Genomic DNA, 16,342 nt, shown 5'->3' with positions numbered 1-16,342 from the left:
TTGATTTCCGATATTTCCAAGGAACTTTTATAATTGCTAGAAATATCTTCGATATTTTTCGCAGAATTATACAAATGACTTTTCAGATACTGAGTGAAGTTGAATTTGTGAAATAAGGTTAATTCTGATTTTCCAGCTGTATTCAAACTGATATTTTAATACCCGATTTTTCCAAGAAACTTTCATAATTGTTAGAAATGCCGTATATATTATTGTAATCTTTAGTTAAATCTTAAAAACTTATATCAGCATCATTTAATAAAAAGTGAATACCAGTATTTTTTTTTAATCAAAACTTGATTGTGGGAATTACTTTATTTGCTAGTAGTCAGTCATACTAAAAAATAATTGTGTTAAACACTTTATTTAAATTAAATACATATGCCTATATATACGTATGTACTATATAATACTAGTGTTCGATTAAAAACAAACTTTTCCCTTAAGTAGCTATTTTAAATTATAATAATTTTAATTGATTTAATAACTGTTAGATAAATTAACAGCAATAAATGTGACGATGATTTTCAAAAAATAATTCATTTAAAATTCAAACAATTTATAAATATTTACAAAAAAAAATATATAATAAAATATGTGGTGACAGTTGAACTTTTATAATTGAATAAAATAGTAGAACAGTTATTATAATTAATAGTATTAACTACTTTTAATACACATGTTGTGTTAAAAAAGATTCTTAAACACAAGATTTTATTTTCGTTTTTAGCAAAAAATTGTTTACATTCGATTTTTTTCAAAAAAAATTCATTTGTATAAACAATTCGCTTTACATTAATATTATGGCACTTAACGCTTAACGTCTTTATACAGTTATTTAAATTTTGACATGGAATCAACAGTTTTTTAAATCATAAATATTTTTTAACACTTATAATGATTTGTAGACAAGATGCTTTCAAAAGAAATACACAAATTAAAACGGCTGCAACTTGAGCCTGCAGCATGCGTGTCAAAGCATATTTTCGTTGCACTTAACTAATGTCACAGACATGTACAAATACAGCTATAGAACAGCAGTGGTGGGCCCAAAGAGAACAATGAAAAATATGTTAAAAGTTTATAATTGCATCATTCAATTAGACCTTTCGGGTTTCATTATCATTTGTGCTATAAATGTGTAGATCAGTAGTTAACAGAAAGAGAATACTTTAAATGAGTTCAAAATTTAAACGTCTATGTATTGGTGTGAGTTGTTATTGAACTAAATATATATTGTTGTTTATATAAAGTTGAAAGTTCATATTATTTTTATAATGAAATCCTTTTTAACTCTCTGCTCTAGAACTGGATTGGTTCTCTTTGCTTTAAACAGCAGATTGCTATCAAAACCTGTTGTTTACGGATGCCAACCTCTGCTGTAAAGACTTTTAAAATCATGTGTATTTTTATACCCTACACCACTTTAGTGGGGAGGGTATATTGGATTTGTACTGATGTTTGTAACATACAAAAATATTCGTCCTAGACCCACCTTAAAGTATACCAATCGGCTTAGAATCGTTTTCTGAGTCGATTAAGCTATGTCCTGGGTGGCTGTCCATGTAAACCTAGTGTGCAAGCTAAAGGTCGCAATTGTCAAGATAATTGGATGAAATTTGGCACGCATTTATTTGACCCAAGGACGAAGCCATTATTTCACCTAGCCCCCATAGAACAGAACCCCCCGAAAAGGGCTTCTGAGCTCATAATTATGTTAAATATACAGATATATCGATAAAATACGGCACAACTAAGTTTTATAGAAGTATTGATGACCCTGCCAAATTTCATAAAGATCGGCCCCCATTTGACCCTAGCTCCCATACAAAGTCCCCTTCAGAAAATTACTTGATTGTCCCAAATTAAGTTATAAACACAAATATCGCGATGAAATTCAGCACAATAAAATATTATGTAAATATAAATATATTCACAAAATGTTATCGGGCTTGGTCCATATTTGCCCCTAGCCCCCATATAAAGCCTCTTTCAGAAAATTAGTTTTTCATCCATAAATTGCTTAAATGTATCGGAACAAGGGAATATTGAAGATAAATGCTTTATTATGAAAAATAAATCACATTTAATATTCATAACTGGTGTAGGGTATCATATGTTCGGCCACGCCCGACTATACTTTCTTACTTGTTTCTATTTTACTTATTTCATTTAACAGTTTTTGGTTTTTTTAGTTTTTAGACTATAAGTGTTTAACAAAACCATTGAAGCATCCAAACATAAACTCAACATAATGATTATAGAAGTACAAAAAAAAAAAACATAAATCGTCCACTAGAAAAAAAACAACAATAACAACTCATAAACTTACTAACCTAATGGATGACCATTGAGAATTTAGTTCGTCATAGGCCATTGTGCAGAATAATGTCATATGAGGAAGGTTTGACTATAAACACACATAAATACATACATAAAGTACATTTAACATGAAAAAGACAAACAAATAACCTAAATATGATGCCATTAGTATATAACCACATACCAATATAGATTTTAAATAAACATAATTTTTTGTTTTCATATTTAAATATTGAAAATATGTTTAAGAGTTTTTAGGTTTGGTTTGATAAAATATGTTTAACAGCCTTCAAAACTCATATTTCAAAAGTTAAATACATATCAATCAATCCTAATTTCTCTTAACTGCTTACCATATACATATATTACATATAAGTAGTTCTTAATGATCGTTATATCAAAGGAGGTATTTGAAAAGAAAATTTCGAGAAGAAATATGGGAACTGAATCTCGAAAATTCGACTATACATATCTACGTTGACAGCCTTGCACCAATTTAGGCTCTTAACTCCAACGTTATTAAGTCGAAATGTCTTCTCATTGGCACAACTTACACAACATCACTTTCAGTTGATATGGGTATACTCTCATGGTAAACCTATCAAAATTAATAGAACTGGGCTTTGAGTGGAACGGAACTCAGGTGGTCAAATATCACCACTTGTAGAATATCGACACAGTTCTGGCCCCAAAGGGCTTATTATTAGGAACTCGATTAGGCTTCTCACGGGCATAATAAGTGGGCACTGTATGATTGGACATACATATGTCGGAACGTATGGGCTGCCCACGTTATAGCTACTGTATAAGTTGTTTGGATGAGGAAAAAGAGGAATCGGTACAACTCCTTCTATGTAACTCTCCAGGCTTACAAGAGCACATACTAATCTATCTAGGTAGAGCTATTTCTGATTCTCTCAGGGAACCTAAGGAACCATGTAGTCAACGAAATTAGGGAAATTAGCTCTTAAAGCGAAAGCCATTGTAACCATAATAGTTTAAAAAAGCTTTAAGCTTAGAGAGACGAAAAACTCAAAGAAATTCTAAATCATCATCTGGAATTGGAAAAAATAGCAATAAAGAGAAGCAATTGACTGCCTGAGAGTTGCACGACCAAATATCGTAACTGTAACGAATCAATGAGTTAGAACAGAAGATACCAAATCCTATCGAATAAGGAGAAGCAATTGACTGCCTGAGAGTTGTACAATCAAAAATCGTAACTGTAACGAATCAATGAGTTAGAACAGAAGATACAAAATCCTATCAAAATTAACAATCCCAATTAAATGTCGATTGTGAGACCGATACTTTGAGCAACAGTAATAAATTGGAACAACAACTTAAAGTTTTACATGAAGTTAAAACCTCCGCACAAAAAAAAAAGATTTTCTAACAGAGAGATGTTTTATGGGGGCTGGAGGTTAATATGGTCCTAGCTCTTATAAATTAATTTTTGTCTTTAAAATAATTTTCTGAAGTGGACTTTGTATGGGGGCTAGGGTCAAATGAATCCTGAACATTATAAAAATTGGCAGTATCATAATGTTCGGGATATTTGGAGAGATACAAGAACATTAAACATATTTATGAACTCAAAAGCTCCATGCCTAGCCCTAGGCGAAATTATGGACAGATTTTAACCATTTTCAATAGGCTTCGTCCTCAAAAGAAGAGTATGTGCCAAATTTCACCAAATTATCTTGAAAATTGCGACCTGCAGCGTGCTCACAAGGTTTACATGGACATAAAGACGGACTGACAGATAGATAGACGGCCATAGCTAAATCGACTCGGAAAGTGATTGTGAGGATGTAAGACCAATATTTTTGGGTGTTACAAACATCAGCATAAACGCATAATACCCTCCCCACTATAGTGGTGTAGGGTATAAAAACGTAACCAATATTTTTGTTATTTGCAGCCCTAATATATATGCAACTCTTTCGAGTATACTTTAAGCAAACCCGATTAGATATTGTAACTAAATTCTTAAATAAAAACATAAATCAAAAAGATGACATTTTAACTGTCAATGTTGTCATTTTATTAAAAAAAAACTTTTAACACCAAGCAAATTGTTATTAAATTCTAAATAAAACACCTTAAATACATTGTATCCTAAACAATTGATTTAATAGTTATTTAATATTTTTTAAATTTATTATAAAGTATTAAATATTAAAAAATATTTAAACTTTTTATTTAACGACTTAATTATAAAAAAAAACAAGACGTTTTTTTTCCAAAACCACAACTCAGTTTTTATGATTATATTTTATTTTTAATATTATTCATTAATAATTTTCTTATTTTTATTTGCATTTGTTTTAAAACCACACATTTTGTGTTATTTTTTTTACATTTATTATGGGATTTTGGTTTTGTCTTGAAAACTTTGTAAAACCCCACAGCTTTAAATAAACTTAAATTGAGCGTTTAAAGTTTGCTCAAAAGAAAACCAAAAGGGGGAATTTCCAGCTTTATTTTAAAATAATAAATAAATAGTGGCATTAAGTTTAAAAATTTATAAGAAAAGCTTGTGATAGAATCAAGCATTAATTAAGCTTTTAAAAGCTTATTTTAATATTAAATAGTTTTAAGCTTTAAGCGCTTGACATTAAATAGTTGCAATGAATAAAGTTGCATTAGGAAATAAAGAAAAGCTTTTAATAAAATCCTACTTTTAGTAGTGGCTTAAGCTTTCTAAAGCTTTAAGCTTTACATTTTTGAAACTATACCTTTCTTACTTTCAGTGTAGCTATTCTTTGAAGTATTTATGTAATGTGATAAATATTCTTTATTTTTAACAAGTCCAATACATTTAACTTTAAGTGTTAATTGTTTAAATTTTTAACCACTAATAAATTATAAACGTAATGTTCATGGTAAAGTAAATTAATATAGCAAACAAGCGTAATACGAGATGGTTATAGTTTTGTTTTTCTTCTGAAATACTTCTTATTTTAAAGAAATATTGATTTGTAACAAAATTATCACTTTTTCGCGCACAAAAAACTGCTGGCGATTGCCTAGAAACAGCAAAATATTGTTTAAAATATTTCACACTTGTTGAAGCCTGTCTTTGCATTGATTTTGTATTGAATTTCAAAATAAAAAGTTTAATGGCTGCTGCACGTTTTACAATAAATATAAAACTATATTTAATTTAGTATTGTGTTTTTTTTTTTCGTTAAAAACTTTTATTATTCAAAGCTATAAACACATTTTCAATAAAGTTTTATAATTTATGAGAAAACATGCCTCATGTAAATCGAATTTTTTTTAATTTTCTTTTTTTTTTTTCTTTTACTTTTAGCCTACCGATAATAATGTCTCAAATTTGGAAGACAGTTGGTGCTGGGAACCAGATAACAATAAAACCGAAAATGATCACAGTTCCGAAACCTCTAGTGGTAATGGCAATGAAATGGTTAACATTACCTTGGAGGAAATCCCCTTGGGAGCTTCAGCCAAGGCTAGCACAAAAACGAAAATACAACGTTTGGGTGCTGGATCCTCGTCTCAGAATGCTGAATTACAAAAGCGAATACAACAGCTAGAGGAGGAGAATAAGCAACTGAATAATTCCCTGGAAGAATTGGATACTCAGCATAATTTGGCCATGCAAAATATGCTAGAGCTTAAGACCGACTTGCAGGAAAAACTAGCCAAGGTGACTAAACATTATGAAGCTTTGAAAGCTACAGAAAAGAAAAAGTTTAATGATTTTCAACAAGAGATAGAGAAATACAAAAAGAAATCCGAACAATTGGAAAAGGACTATCACACAACTAGACAAGAAAATCAGGAAATAAAACAAAAACTGGAGTCTACGGAAAGAGAAATGAAACGATCCCTAGAGGAAATGGCTGATTTGCAAACATTGTTAGAAAAGAAATCCTTAGATAACAATGAACTTTTGCAAAGAATTAAGGAGCTGAGCATAGAGAGTGAACAGGAAAAAGTAGATCTTAATCAAAAACTAGACATGCTGTCCAAAGAACTGGAAGAATTGAAAGTAACAAAAAGTAAAAAGACTTCCGAATCCTCTAATAGTTCCACCAGCAAACAAAGTGAAGATGAATTTATTGTTGTAAGAGAACAAGATGCCACATCTTCAGGTCCTGCCACACCGCCCAGCAAGGAAGAGCTTAAGGATAAAATAGTGCAACTAGAAAATCGTGTCTCGGAATTGACTTTGGAAAATGGCAGCCTTTCGTTGAAGTTACAAGATCGTCAAATGGAAAAAGATCTTTCCATTAATGTGCTTAAAGAATCGGTTAAAACTTTACAAACTGAAAATGATGAATTGGCCGATAAACTGCGCATGACTCTTATCGATCTGGAAGATCAGCAATTTAAGATTAACGATCTTAAAGAGAAAGCTTCGGAGGCCATAATAGCTCAAGAGCAACTAAAAGCTTTAGCGGAGGAAAAACATAAATTCGCCCAAGAAATAGAACAAATGAAAGAAACTCTCAATAAATCTCTAGAATTGGAGAAACGTTTACTTATAGCAGAACAGGAAAAGGAAACACTACAAATCGAGTTACAAAACCAAAAGGCGTCACAACAAAGAATCAATGAATTGGAGCAGAAAATACAAAATCTTACCTATCAAAATCAACAGTTACAACTAAATGCCGAGTGTGAAACCGAAACTCTAAACAACAGCAATGAATTGGAGCAGAAACTTAAAGTTTTACACGAGGAAAATGATCACTTAAAATCCGAATTGGAACGACTCACCGATTCCAATTTCTCACGAGCCATAGCCGATGAAAAACATTGCATTACCGATTTGGATGAGGAGGACGAAGATGAAGGCTTCAGTTTGGAAAAGTTGAAATCACTACTAAAAGTATTTACCACACAAGATGCCAAGGAAATGCAACATGAGGATGTAGAAAAATTATATAAACATTTAAGAGATAAACTACACAAACTAGAAGCCACCGAAAGAGAATTGGCTCATATGTCAAGCGAAATGCTGGAATTGCAGGACAACAAATTGGTTTGGGATCATGAAAAGAAAACTTTAGAGGCTGACATTTCGCAGTACATATTGCAATGTGATGAACTAATGAAAAACAATGAAATATTGTTGAATGAATTAGAAAACTATAAACGCAACAAATTGGAAACGATATCGGAAAATAATGAAGAAAATATTGTACAATTGGAATCGCAACTGGAAGAGTGCAATAATCTCAATCGTACTTTGGAGCAGGAGTACATAGAACTTAATGAAAAAATTGAAGAATTGGAAAAGGAGAAACAATTACTAAATGAGAAATTAAGAACGTCCCAACAACAATGTGAGGCCTTAAATACAAAAGAAAAAGATTTAAATCTTCAGGTGGAAACATTAGAATTAGAAAAATGTAATTTACTGCTTAAGCTAAATGGTGTTAATGCCAGCCATGAAGAGCAACAAGAAGACTCACAAGCTTTAAGAATTTACCAAGAGAAATGTGAAAGTTTGGAGAAGCAACTAAATACTTTAGCCAAAGATCATGCCGATTTAGTGGCAGCTTTGCAAAAACAAAAAGAACAACTTTTGGAGGCCATACAAAAGGGTGATAACACTGAAAAACTATTAAGAGAGGAACAGCTTTTGGGAGAGCAACTAAAGGAGAAAGTTAAATCTATAGATAATCTGCAATCTTTAAATGAAAAACTACAAGAAAATTTGAAAGAAGCTAACTTACAGACAGAACAATTTAAACAGGAACTAATGGCTAAGGATATTGTAGCTGAAAGCTTAAAGCAGGAAGTAAAAACTTTACAAAGCTATTTGCAAGAAGCGGAAGGTTTAGTAGATAGTAAATTGGTATTGGAAGAACAATTAAATGAAAAACAACAAAAAATAGAAGAGTTGCTAAAGGAACTTAAAGCTGTTAAGGAAATAGAAGAAAACATGAAACAAGAATTAGACAAATTAATGGCTGAGAAAATTGATGCTAATCTGTTAGAGCAACTTAAAGAAGAAAAAGCTTTATTACAAGATAAACTAAAAACTTTAGAAAATGAGCTAGAAAACCTTAAACAAACTAATTTAACTGAAGCTAGCAACAATGAAGAACAGACAAACCATTTAGCACGTATAGCCGAACTAGAGTCACAACTTCTCGCCACAGCTGATTTGCAAAAATCCCTAGAAGCTTTAAACTATGAAAAACAAGAAATGATTAAAGCTTTACAACAAAAACATGCAGAAAATATGCAGTATTATATGGAAATACAACGTCTAACACCCTTAGCTCAACAACAGACAGATAAAACCTGTGATAAGTGTCCCTCTCTGGAAACGAACATAGCTGAACTGCAAAAACAACAGGAAAAGTTACAGGATCAAATTAGTTTCCTTAAAGAAAAATCAGATATATTAACGACCAATCTTTTGACGGAACAGACTAACCAGAAATTGGTACAACAAGAAAAGGCAGATGTTATGGAACAGAATGCTACATTGCGCAAGGATTTGGAACGTTTAAGAGCTCATCTTTTGGAAAGTGAAGATATGCATACCCAAGAAATGGTCGAACTGCAAAAGGAATTTGAGGAAACCAAGGCCAAAATGATAGCTCTTGAAGATGAGGTGAATAAGTCCAGCAATGCTTATACATCGGCTAGGTGAGTGAAAGTTGTTTATAAAATTTATTTTTTATAACTTAAAAAAACCACGTTATCAACTGGTTTATGCCTGAATGTTTAAAAATTCAGTTACATTTTTATTTAAATTAAAATTTAAATAAACGATACAGTTTTTGATTTAAATATTTAAAATTCCAACAGTTATTCAATTTCATGATGAAATTTAGTTCCGCATTTTGCTACCGTTTTTAACTGCTGTCACAGACATAAATAATATTTATTCTAACTTAATTTTGCTGTTATCAGGTATGGCAAGTTAATTAACCATAACTCAGACAAAGAAACCAAATTATATATTAATGACAAACACAAAACACCTGTTCAAACTTTACACCAAAAAAAAAAAAAAGAATGAAATGAATTTAACGAGCAAACAAATAAAAAATAATAATAAATTTCAAAAGAAAATAATAGAAATATTATCATCTAATTACTGAAAATACTTAAATTAAAGCAAATAGTAACGTTTAAACGAAATATATAACAGAGTTGCATACAACACAACAAAGACAAAGACTATAAAATTTACAAAAAACAAAAATGGTGTTTAAATAATGACGCCATATTGGCGGCCATAACTTATTTTCAGTTACTTTTTTCGTTTGCAGTTATTTAAAAAATGAAATAAAATCTTATCGCACAATGGAAGAAAAAAAAGCAATTGTGGAACTAATTTCAATTTTTAAGGTGTTTTTTTTTTATATATTTAAAATTTTAAATATGTTTTTATGGCTACAAACGTTCTTAGATTTTCGTTTAAATAATAATAAAATATGATGCTGATTTAGATATTACTGTTATTTGTTTACAGCATACGGGCCAATCAACATGCCGAAACATTGCAGGCTCAATATGCTTTGGTAGTACAGCAACGAGATGAATTAGTTAATAAATTAACAGTGGCTGAAGATCGTGAATCGAAAAATCAAGCGGCTTTAACAAATCTACAGTGTGCTTTAGAACAATTTCAAAATGGTAGGAAATTTCTTTATTAAAAAAAAAAAGTTAAAAAATATTTAATTTGTTTTAATTTAATCTAGACAAAGAAAATGATATCAAATTGGCCACACAACGTATACGCAAAGAATTGCAACAGCATTTGGACAAAGAAACACAATTGCAATTGGAAATTCAACAATTACAGCAACAATTATCGGATGCCAATCAAGGACTAAATGCTGCCTCCAGGCTTTCCGATCAATTAGAAGCCAGTCAACAAACTATTAATGTTTTAAGGGAAGAGGGTAAGTTTGCTTTTTATTTAATTTTTTTTTTAAATTTTAAAATATTTCAATGTAAATAATTCTACATTATTATCATAATGTTCACTAACTAATCCAAACAAGAACTTTTTGTGGCAAGGTAAATTCCCAATAAAAATCACTAACTACATAACATTGTTTTATATATAAGGAGTGAGATCGAAAAATTCTTAACATACATATATGTTTATAAAAAAGAAACCACTAAACTTACAGCTTTATTTTTTTTTTATTTGATTGAAATTATTATTACAATTTACAAAAAAAAAATACTTTTATAGTTTTAATCACTAGTGATGAAATTTTGAACCCTTTTCGGAAACCCTTCCATTAACGTTTTTATAGTGCTTTCTGTCACTTTGCTCGAACATGTAGTCCATCTCCGTTTAAAATCTACCACACTTTTGGACACCTTTTTTGTACTCTTCAATTCTCTTTTAACAAGAGCCCAATATCTCTCCACTGGCCTTAGCTCCGGGCAGTTTGGAGGATTTGCCTCTCTTGGTACAAATACCACATTATTGTTCTTGTACCACTCAAGGGCTTGTTTACCATAGTGACAGGATGCCAAGTCAGGCCAAAAATAAGTGGACACATTATGAAGTCTTATGAATGGAAGCAGCCTTTTTTGTAAACATTCCTTGATGTAAATTTCGGTATTTATAGAGCCCGTTGTAACAAATGATTGGCTTCTTTTGCCGCAACTGCATATTGCTTGCCATACCAAGAACTTTCTGGGAAATTTTGTCTGCTTTTGGGTCCTAAACTTTTCTTCAACATTCCCTCGAGCATCAGCAACATAAAACTTTTGACCTGGAAGTTGCGAAAAATCTGCCAGAACATACGTTTCGTCATCCATTATGCAGCAAGAATATTTTTTTATAAAACTTGACTTCAATTTCCGTGCTCTGTTTTTGGCCTCTAAATTTTTAGCAGCGTTCCTGTCAGGAACTTTTTGAGCCTTGTATGTTTTTAAACCTGCATTAGCTTTAACTTTTCGTACCAAATAGTCCGAGCACTGAGCTAACCGGGCTGCTTTCCTACCGGATGTGTTGGGAGCTCTTTTGAAAATGCGTTCTATTTTTTTGGCTTTAGAAACATCATGTGGACCATTCCTTCTACCTGAACCAGGTTTTCTATCAACTGACAAGTTCTCCCGGTACTGTTTAATAACATTGGAAACAGTTTGACGGCAGACCTTTGTATGCTTGGCCAACTTTTTGTAAGACCAAGTTGGGTTTAGTTGAAAATATTTAATAATTTCAGTACGCACTTTTTTCTGGTCACTCATTTTAATCAGATTAACAAAAAAATTAATATAATTGACATTACACATAATAACTGACATGTTTTTCAAAGGTAACTTGATCAAAAAAAAAAATCAAATAATACTTTGGTTGAAAAATATAATGAAAAACGTGTGTTAAGAATTTTTCGATCTCACTCCTTATATATTAAAGTGTAGTATGTGGCACATATTTGTTTGAAATTAAAATACTACACTTTTTATACATATTTATCACTATTTATTTAGCTAAATACTTTGTATCAACAACACCACCACCACCACTTGTTTATTATACAATCAAAAAACCAACCAAACAATCAATCAATCAAAAAATGCCTCATCTTATTTGTAATTCTTAAAAATAAATATCAGCTGGTAATTCTGGGATTTATTTCATTTGTTACCCTCGGAATTTCAGTTGGTATCAGTTTTTTTGAATTAATTTATAACACCATATATTTACGAAAATCCAAAAAAAAAAAAAAATGCAAAATTGTTATCAAAAAATTATGTTTTCATTATGAAAAAAAAAACAAATCAATTCGATTCAAATCAATATATTAGTTATAGTAAAAGTTGCAAAATTATTTATGTTTAGTTTTTTATTTTTATATTATTTTAATTTATGTTTTATTACTTATGGTTTTTGTATTTTTGTTTAAATGTTGTTTTTATTTTTTCTTGTACTAACCTCTTTAACAATTTTATTTGAATATTTTAATTGTTTTAATATTCTCTTAACAAAACATCATTTATGTTTTTCCATCATTTTTTATAACAACTTATTAGAATCCTTATCAGAATCTGTTGTCTAAAACTTTTTCTGATTTTAGTAGGAAAGGTTTCGAACAGATCTCAAAGGATTTGTGTTTGTTTGTATTACTTTAAAATACATTACATTGTATTACTTTTGAATACAAATCTATAGGCGAGACAATTATCTGGTTTTTCTTCGAGGCTGGTCTGTAGTCGGACCATAGTCTGGTCTATAGTCGAGAGAATGGTCTAGTCTACAGTCCATATAATAGTGGAATCTATGTTTGAGACTATTGCCTGTACAATAGATCTATTGTTCTAGACTATTGTCTAGTCTATAGTCAAGTTTATAGTCTATAGTCGATACTATAGTCTGGTCTATAGTTGAGATAAAAGGTGGTATATGGTTTGTTCTATAGTCAAGACTAAAGTCTGGTTTATAGCCCAGAAAATAGTATCGAATATAGTCAAGAATATAGTCTTATCTATAGTTGAGATAATAGATTGGTCGAAACTATAGTCTCTTCTATAATCAAGACTATAGAAAGACTGTAGTTTTTCCTATGGTCTATAGTCGAGACTATAATCTGGTCTATAGTCGAGCTTATAGACTGGTCTATAGTCGAGCCTATAGGCTAGTCTATACTATATAGACCAGATTATAATCTGGTCTATAGTCTATACTATAATCTGGCCTGTAGTCGAGACTATAATCTAGTCTATAGTCGAGCCTATAGACTGGTCTATAGTAGAGCCTATAGGCTAGTCTATAGTCGAGCCTATAGACTGGTCTATAGTCGAGCCAATAGACTGGTCTATAGTCGAGCCAATAGACTGGTCTATAGTCGAGCCTATAGACTGGTCTATAGTCGAACCTATAGACTGGTCTATTGTCGAGCCTATAGACTGGTTTGTTGTCGAGCCTATAGACTGGTCTCTAGCCAAGCCTATAGACTGGTCTATAGTCGAGTCTATAGACTGGTCTATAGTCGAGCCTATACACTGGTCTATTATCGAGCCTATAGACTGGTCTATTGTAGAGCCTATAGACAGATCTATAGTCAAGCCTATAGACTGATCTTTAGTCGATCCTATAGACTGGTCTATTATCGAGCCTATAAACTGATCTATTATCGAGCCTATAGACTGGTCTATAGTCAAGACTATTAACTGGTCTGTAATCAAGATTATAAACTGGTCTATAGTATAGACTATAGTCTTGTCTACAGTCAATTCTATAGTCTGTTATATAGATTATAGTCTGTTCTATATTGGATACTATAGTCCGGTGTATTGTCGTAAGTATGTATTGACTGATTTGTAGTCGAAACTATTGAGTGGTTTGTGGTTGAGACTATAGTTTGGTCGATGCTATAGTTTTACGATCTACTGCCACGCCTAGTTAAGCTTAATGTCAAATAAGCAGACAATTATGATGATTCAATTTAAAATATTGATATTTACCAATTTTTTTATTTAGTGGATATGACTCAGAGTTATCTTACTAATCTTTTGTTGTAGTAGGGGTTGAAAATACAATATTTCCTTTTACAAGTTTTCTAAGAAGATGTTTAAATTATTTAAAAGTAAACCGTAAATCATTTTAAATATTAAACTTGAAAATTAAGGTTTTTGTTCTCTACATTTTATTACACCTTTTATTTGCACTATTTCACTTTTTTTTATCACCTATCAATAGCTCATCACTTACTTGTATATTCGATTTTTTTTGTGTTACATTTTATTACTAATCTCTAAAATACTAACTTGCTCATCCATTAATAACAATTGTTTGAAATATAATTTTTTTAAGTTACAGTTTTTACTATCTCTACAAAACAGTAAAATTACAAAACAAAAAGCAAGACTGAAATCAAAACCAAACTCTATGCAAGTTTTCAAACAATCTCATTATGTAATGTGATGATTTACAAATTTTGAAATCACGTTGCATGTGGAGATTATTTGACATTGCATCTTAAACTTCATTAATTTTATAATTTTTTTTTGTCTGTTTTTTTCTCAAATTTAATTTTTTTTAACTATAAATTGTGTTGTCCTTTTGTTTTTTTTTTAATATTTAAACAAAAAAATATTTTAGCATGATTTTGTTATATTCTTCTTAGTTTAATTTTTGATTTTCATTTTAATTTTAAAGCAACTTTGTTAGGGTAATTAAATGTAAAGAAATTTGTTTTCAAATTCGTTTTTTTTTAAATAAAATGCATTTGTCTGGTAGAGTATTACATTAGGTACTGGTGTAGAATATGTCTGCTTAAGCACTATTCTGAAATACTAACCAGTACTTATGTCATACTTACAACTAGATAAATGTTAATGCCACATATTAATACTCTCCCCTCCAAAAGAAAATGTTCAGTGCATGATGTGTTTTAAGTGAAAAAAAAGTGTTTTCTATTGTTAAATGTGTTAAATTTAAGAAAAACTATTTAATTTTATAAAAAAAAATTTCTTCTAAAAATACTAATATTTTTTTCTTGCTTTTATTTTTTATATAGTGGAATCTTTGAAACAATTAAATATGGACTTGGAAAAGAAACTTTCAACCACGGAATCCAGTCAAACGGATAAAATCGAAAAGAGTCTTATTAAAAGTTTACTGATTGGTTATGTGGTCAGTGGCAATCCTAATGATAAGCAACAGATTTTAAGAATGATTTCATCAGTATTGGATTTCAATCAAAACGAAACCGATAAAGTAGGTCTTAATAAACAGCAAGGAGGCTGGCTGGGTAGCTTACTGGGAGGAGGTGGTGGTTCACCAGGTAATTTTAATTTAAAACTTTAATAAAAACTAAAAATATCTTAAAGGTAACAATTACTTTTTCCATTAACAGGTTCTCATTCAAAAGACAATTTAGTTCAGGCTTTTGTGGAATTCCTCGAGCAAGAATCTCAACCCAAACCACAACAATCACAAATGCCCAATTTATTAAATATAACCCATACACCAGTAACAGCAACAGCTGCCTCTACTAATTCAACGCCCGCCTCTAGACGTTCATCAAATATTGCAAATCCTTTAGGGGCAGCTAGCGGTGCCGCAACAACTTATCCCGCCCCCGTACCTATACAACCCTTATTACTCAATTCTACTGTGTTAGATGATTTTGCACCTTCACGTAATTCCAGTTCTATTTTAAAAGATATTCTAAGTGATTCTTGATTATTGTAATATTAATTGTTTATGTCCTATTTTATATATTTTTTTTAATTTTCTAAATAATAGTCCTGTTGTTTGTAAAAAATATTTATATTATATATTTTTTTCCTATACGTAAACGTGCAATTATTAAATTTTGTATCGTATATTGATTGTTTTTGCCGTTCTATATGCTAACGATGTATTTAAAAAGTGGCCCAATGTAAATAATTGTCTTTTTGATATTTTAGATGAAAAAAAAAACAACAACAAAAGAAATTAAGTTACTCTATATAATAGGTATGAAATAAATATGTAACGAAATAAATATCACTTATAAAGTATTTTTAAAAATTTTGCAGTCTTTATTATTTATATGAAAAGCTTAAAAGGAAGCAGTTATCTTTAGATTTTAAATCCGAAAATTTACCAGAAAGGTGATTTCCAGCCAGATTCTGCCAATAGTTTTCGAGTTTGAAGAAAATCGGCAATTTTGAGGAATGTTGGACCTAAGGCCAATATTAGACATTTTTAATTTATTTTTGGGTATCATATGGTCGGCCATTATGTCGCATGGGTGTTTGTTTACCTGACCCCGGAGAGCCGGGATTTTGTATACCTAAGGCGTTTTCTAGTCATGGTCAACTAGATCTTAAAGGTGAGCGTGTAAAAGATTATACAGTGGATCCATTGGAACCATCAGGGACCATGGCGCTCATGGAGGCCACACTGCCCAAGCCATTGCCTGAGGCATCGGTCACAGAAAAGTCTTTATAAGAGAAATGGTAAAATATTATAAAATTATATTTTTTAAAAAACTTTCATCCTTTCTTACCATTTTTAGTTCTTGGTTTTTTAAAGACTGGATCGTTATTGCTGATGATGGTGAGG

The 16,342-nt window shown here is 30.8% G+C and overlaps 1 protein-coding gene across 1 annotated transcript in view; it reads left to right on the top strand.

Moving 5' to 3' along the window:
• Nucleotides 1–15,797, top strand: part of LOC119604688 (thyroid receptor-interacting protein 11) — a 60,089-nt gene extending 44,292 nt beyond the window's left edge. The window contains exons 3-7 of the mRNA XM_037957467.1: nt 5,642–8,961; nt 9,794–9,957; nt 10,023–10,226; nt 14,808–15,074; nt 15,147–15,797. Coding sequence (XP_037813395.1) covers nt 5,642–8,961; nt 9,794–9,957; nt 10,023–10,226; nt 14,808–15,074; nt 15,147–15,475 — 4,284 coding nt within the window. The 3' untranslated portion in view covers nt 15,476–15,797. The remainder of the gene's footprint in view (nt 1–5,641; nt 8,962–9,793; nt 9,958–10,022; nt 10,227–14,807; nt 15,075–15,146) is intronic.
• Nucleotides 15,798–16,342: the final 545 nt, after the last annotated feature.

Source organism: Lucilia sericata, unplaced genomic scaffold (assembly GCF_015586225.1).
Source record: "Lucilia sericata isolate MDLA Ls3-8-SP2 unplaced genomic scaffold, ASM1558622v1 Contig000418F_arrow, whole genome shotgun sequence".
Lineage (NCBI taxonomy): Eukaryota > Metazoa > Arthropoda > Insecta > Diptera > Calliphoridae > Lucilia > Lucilia sericata.
This window is presented reverse-complemented; position numbering and strand designations above follow the sequence as displayed.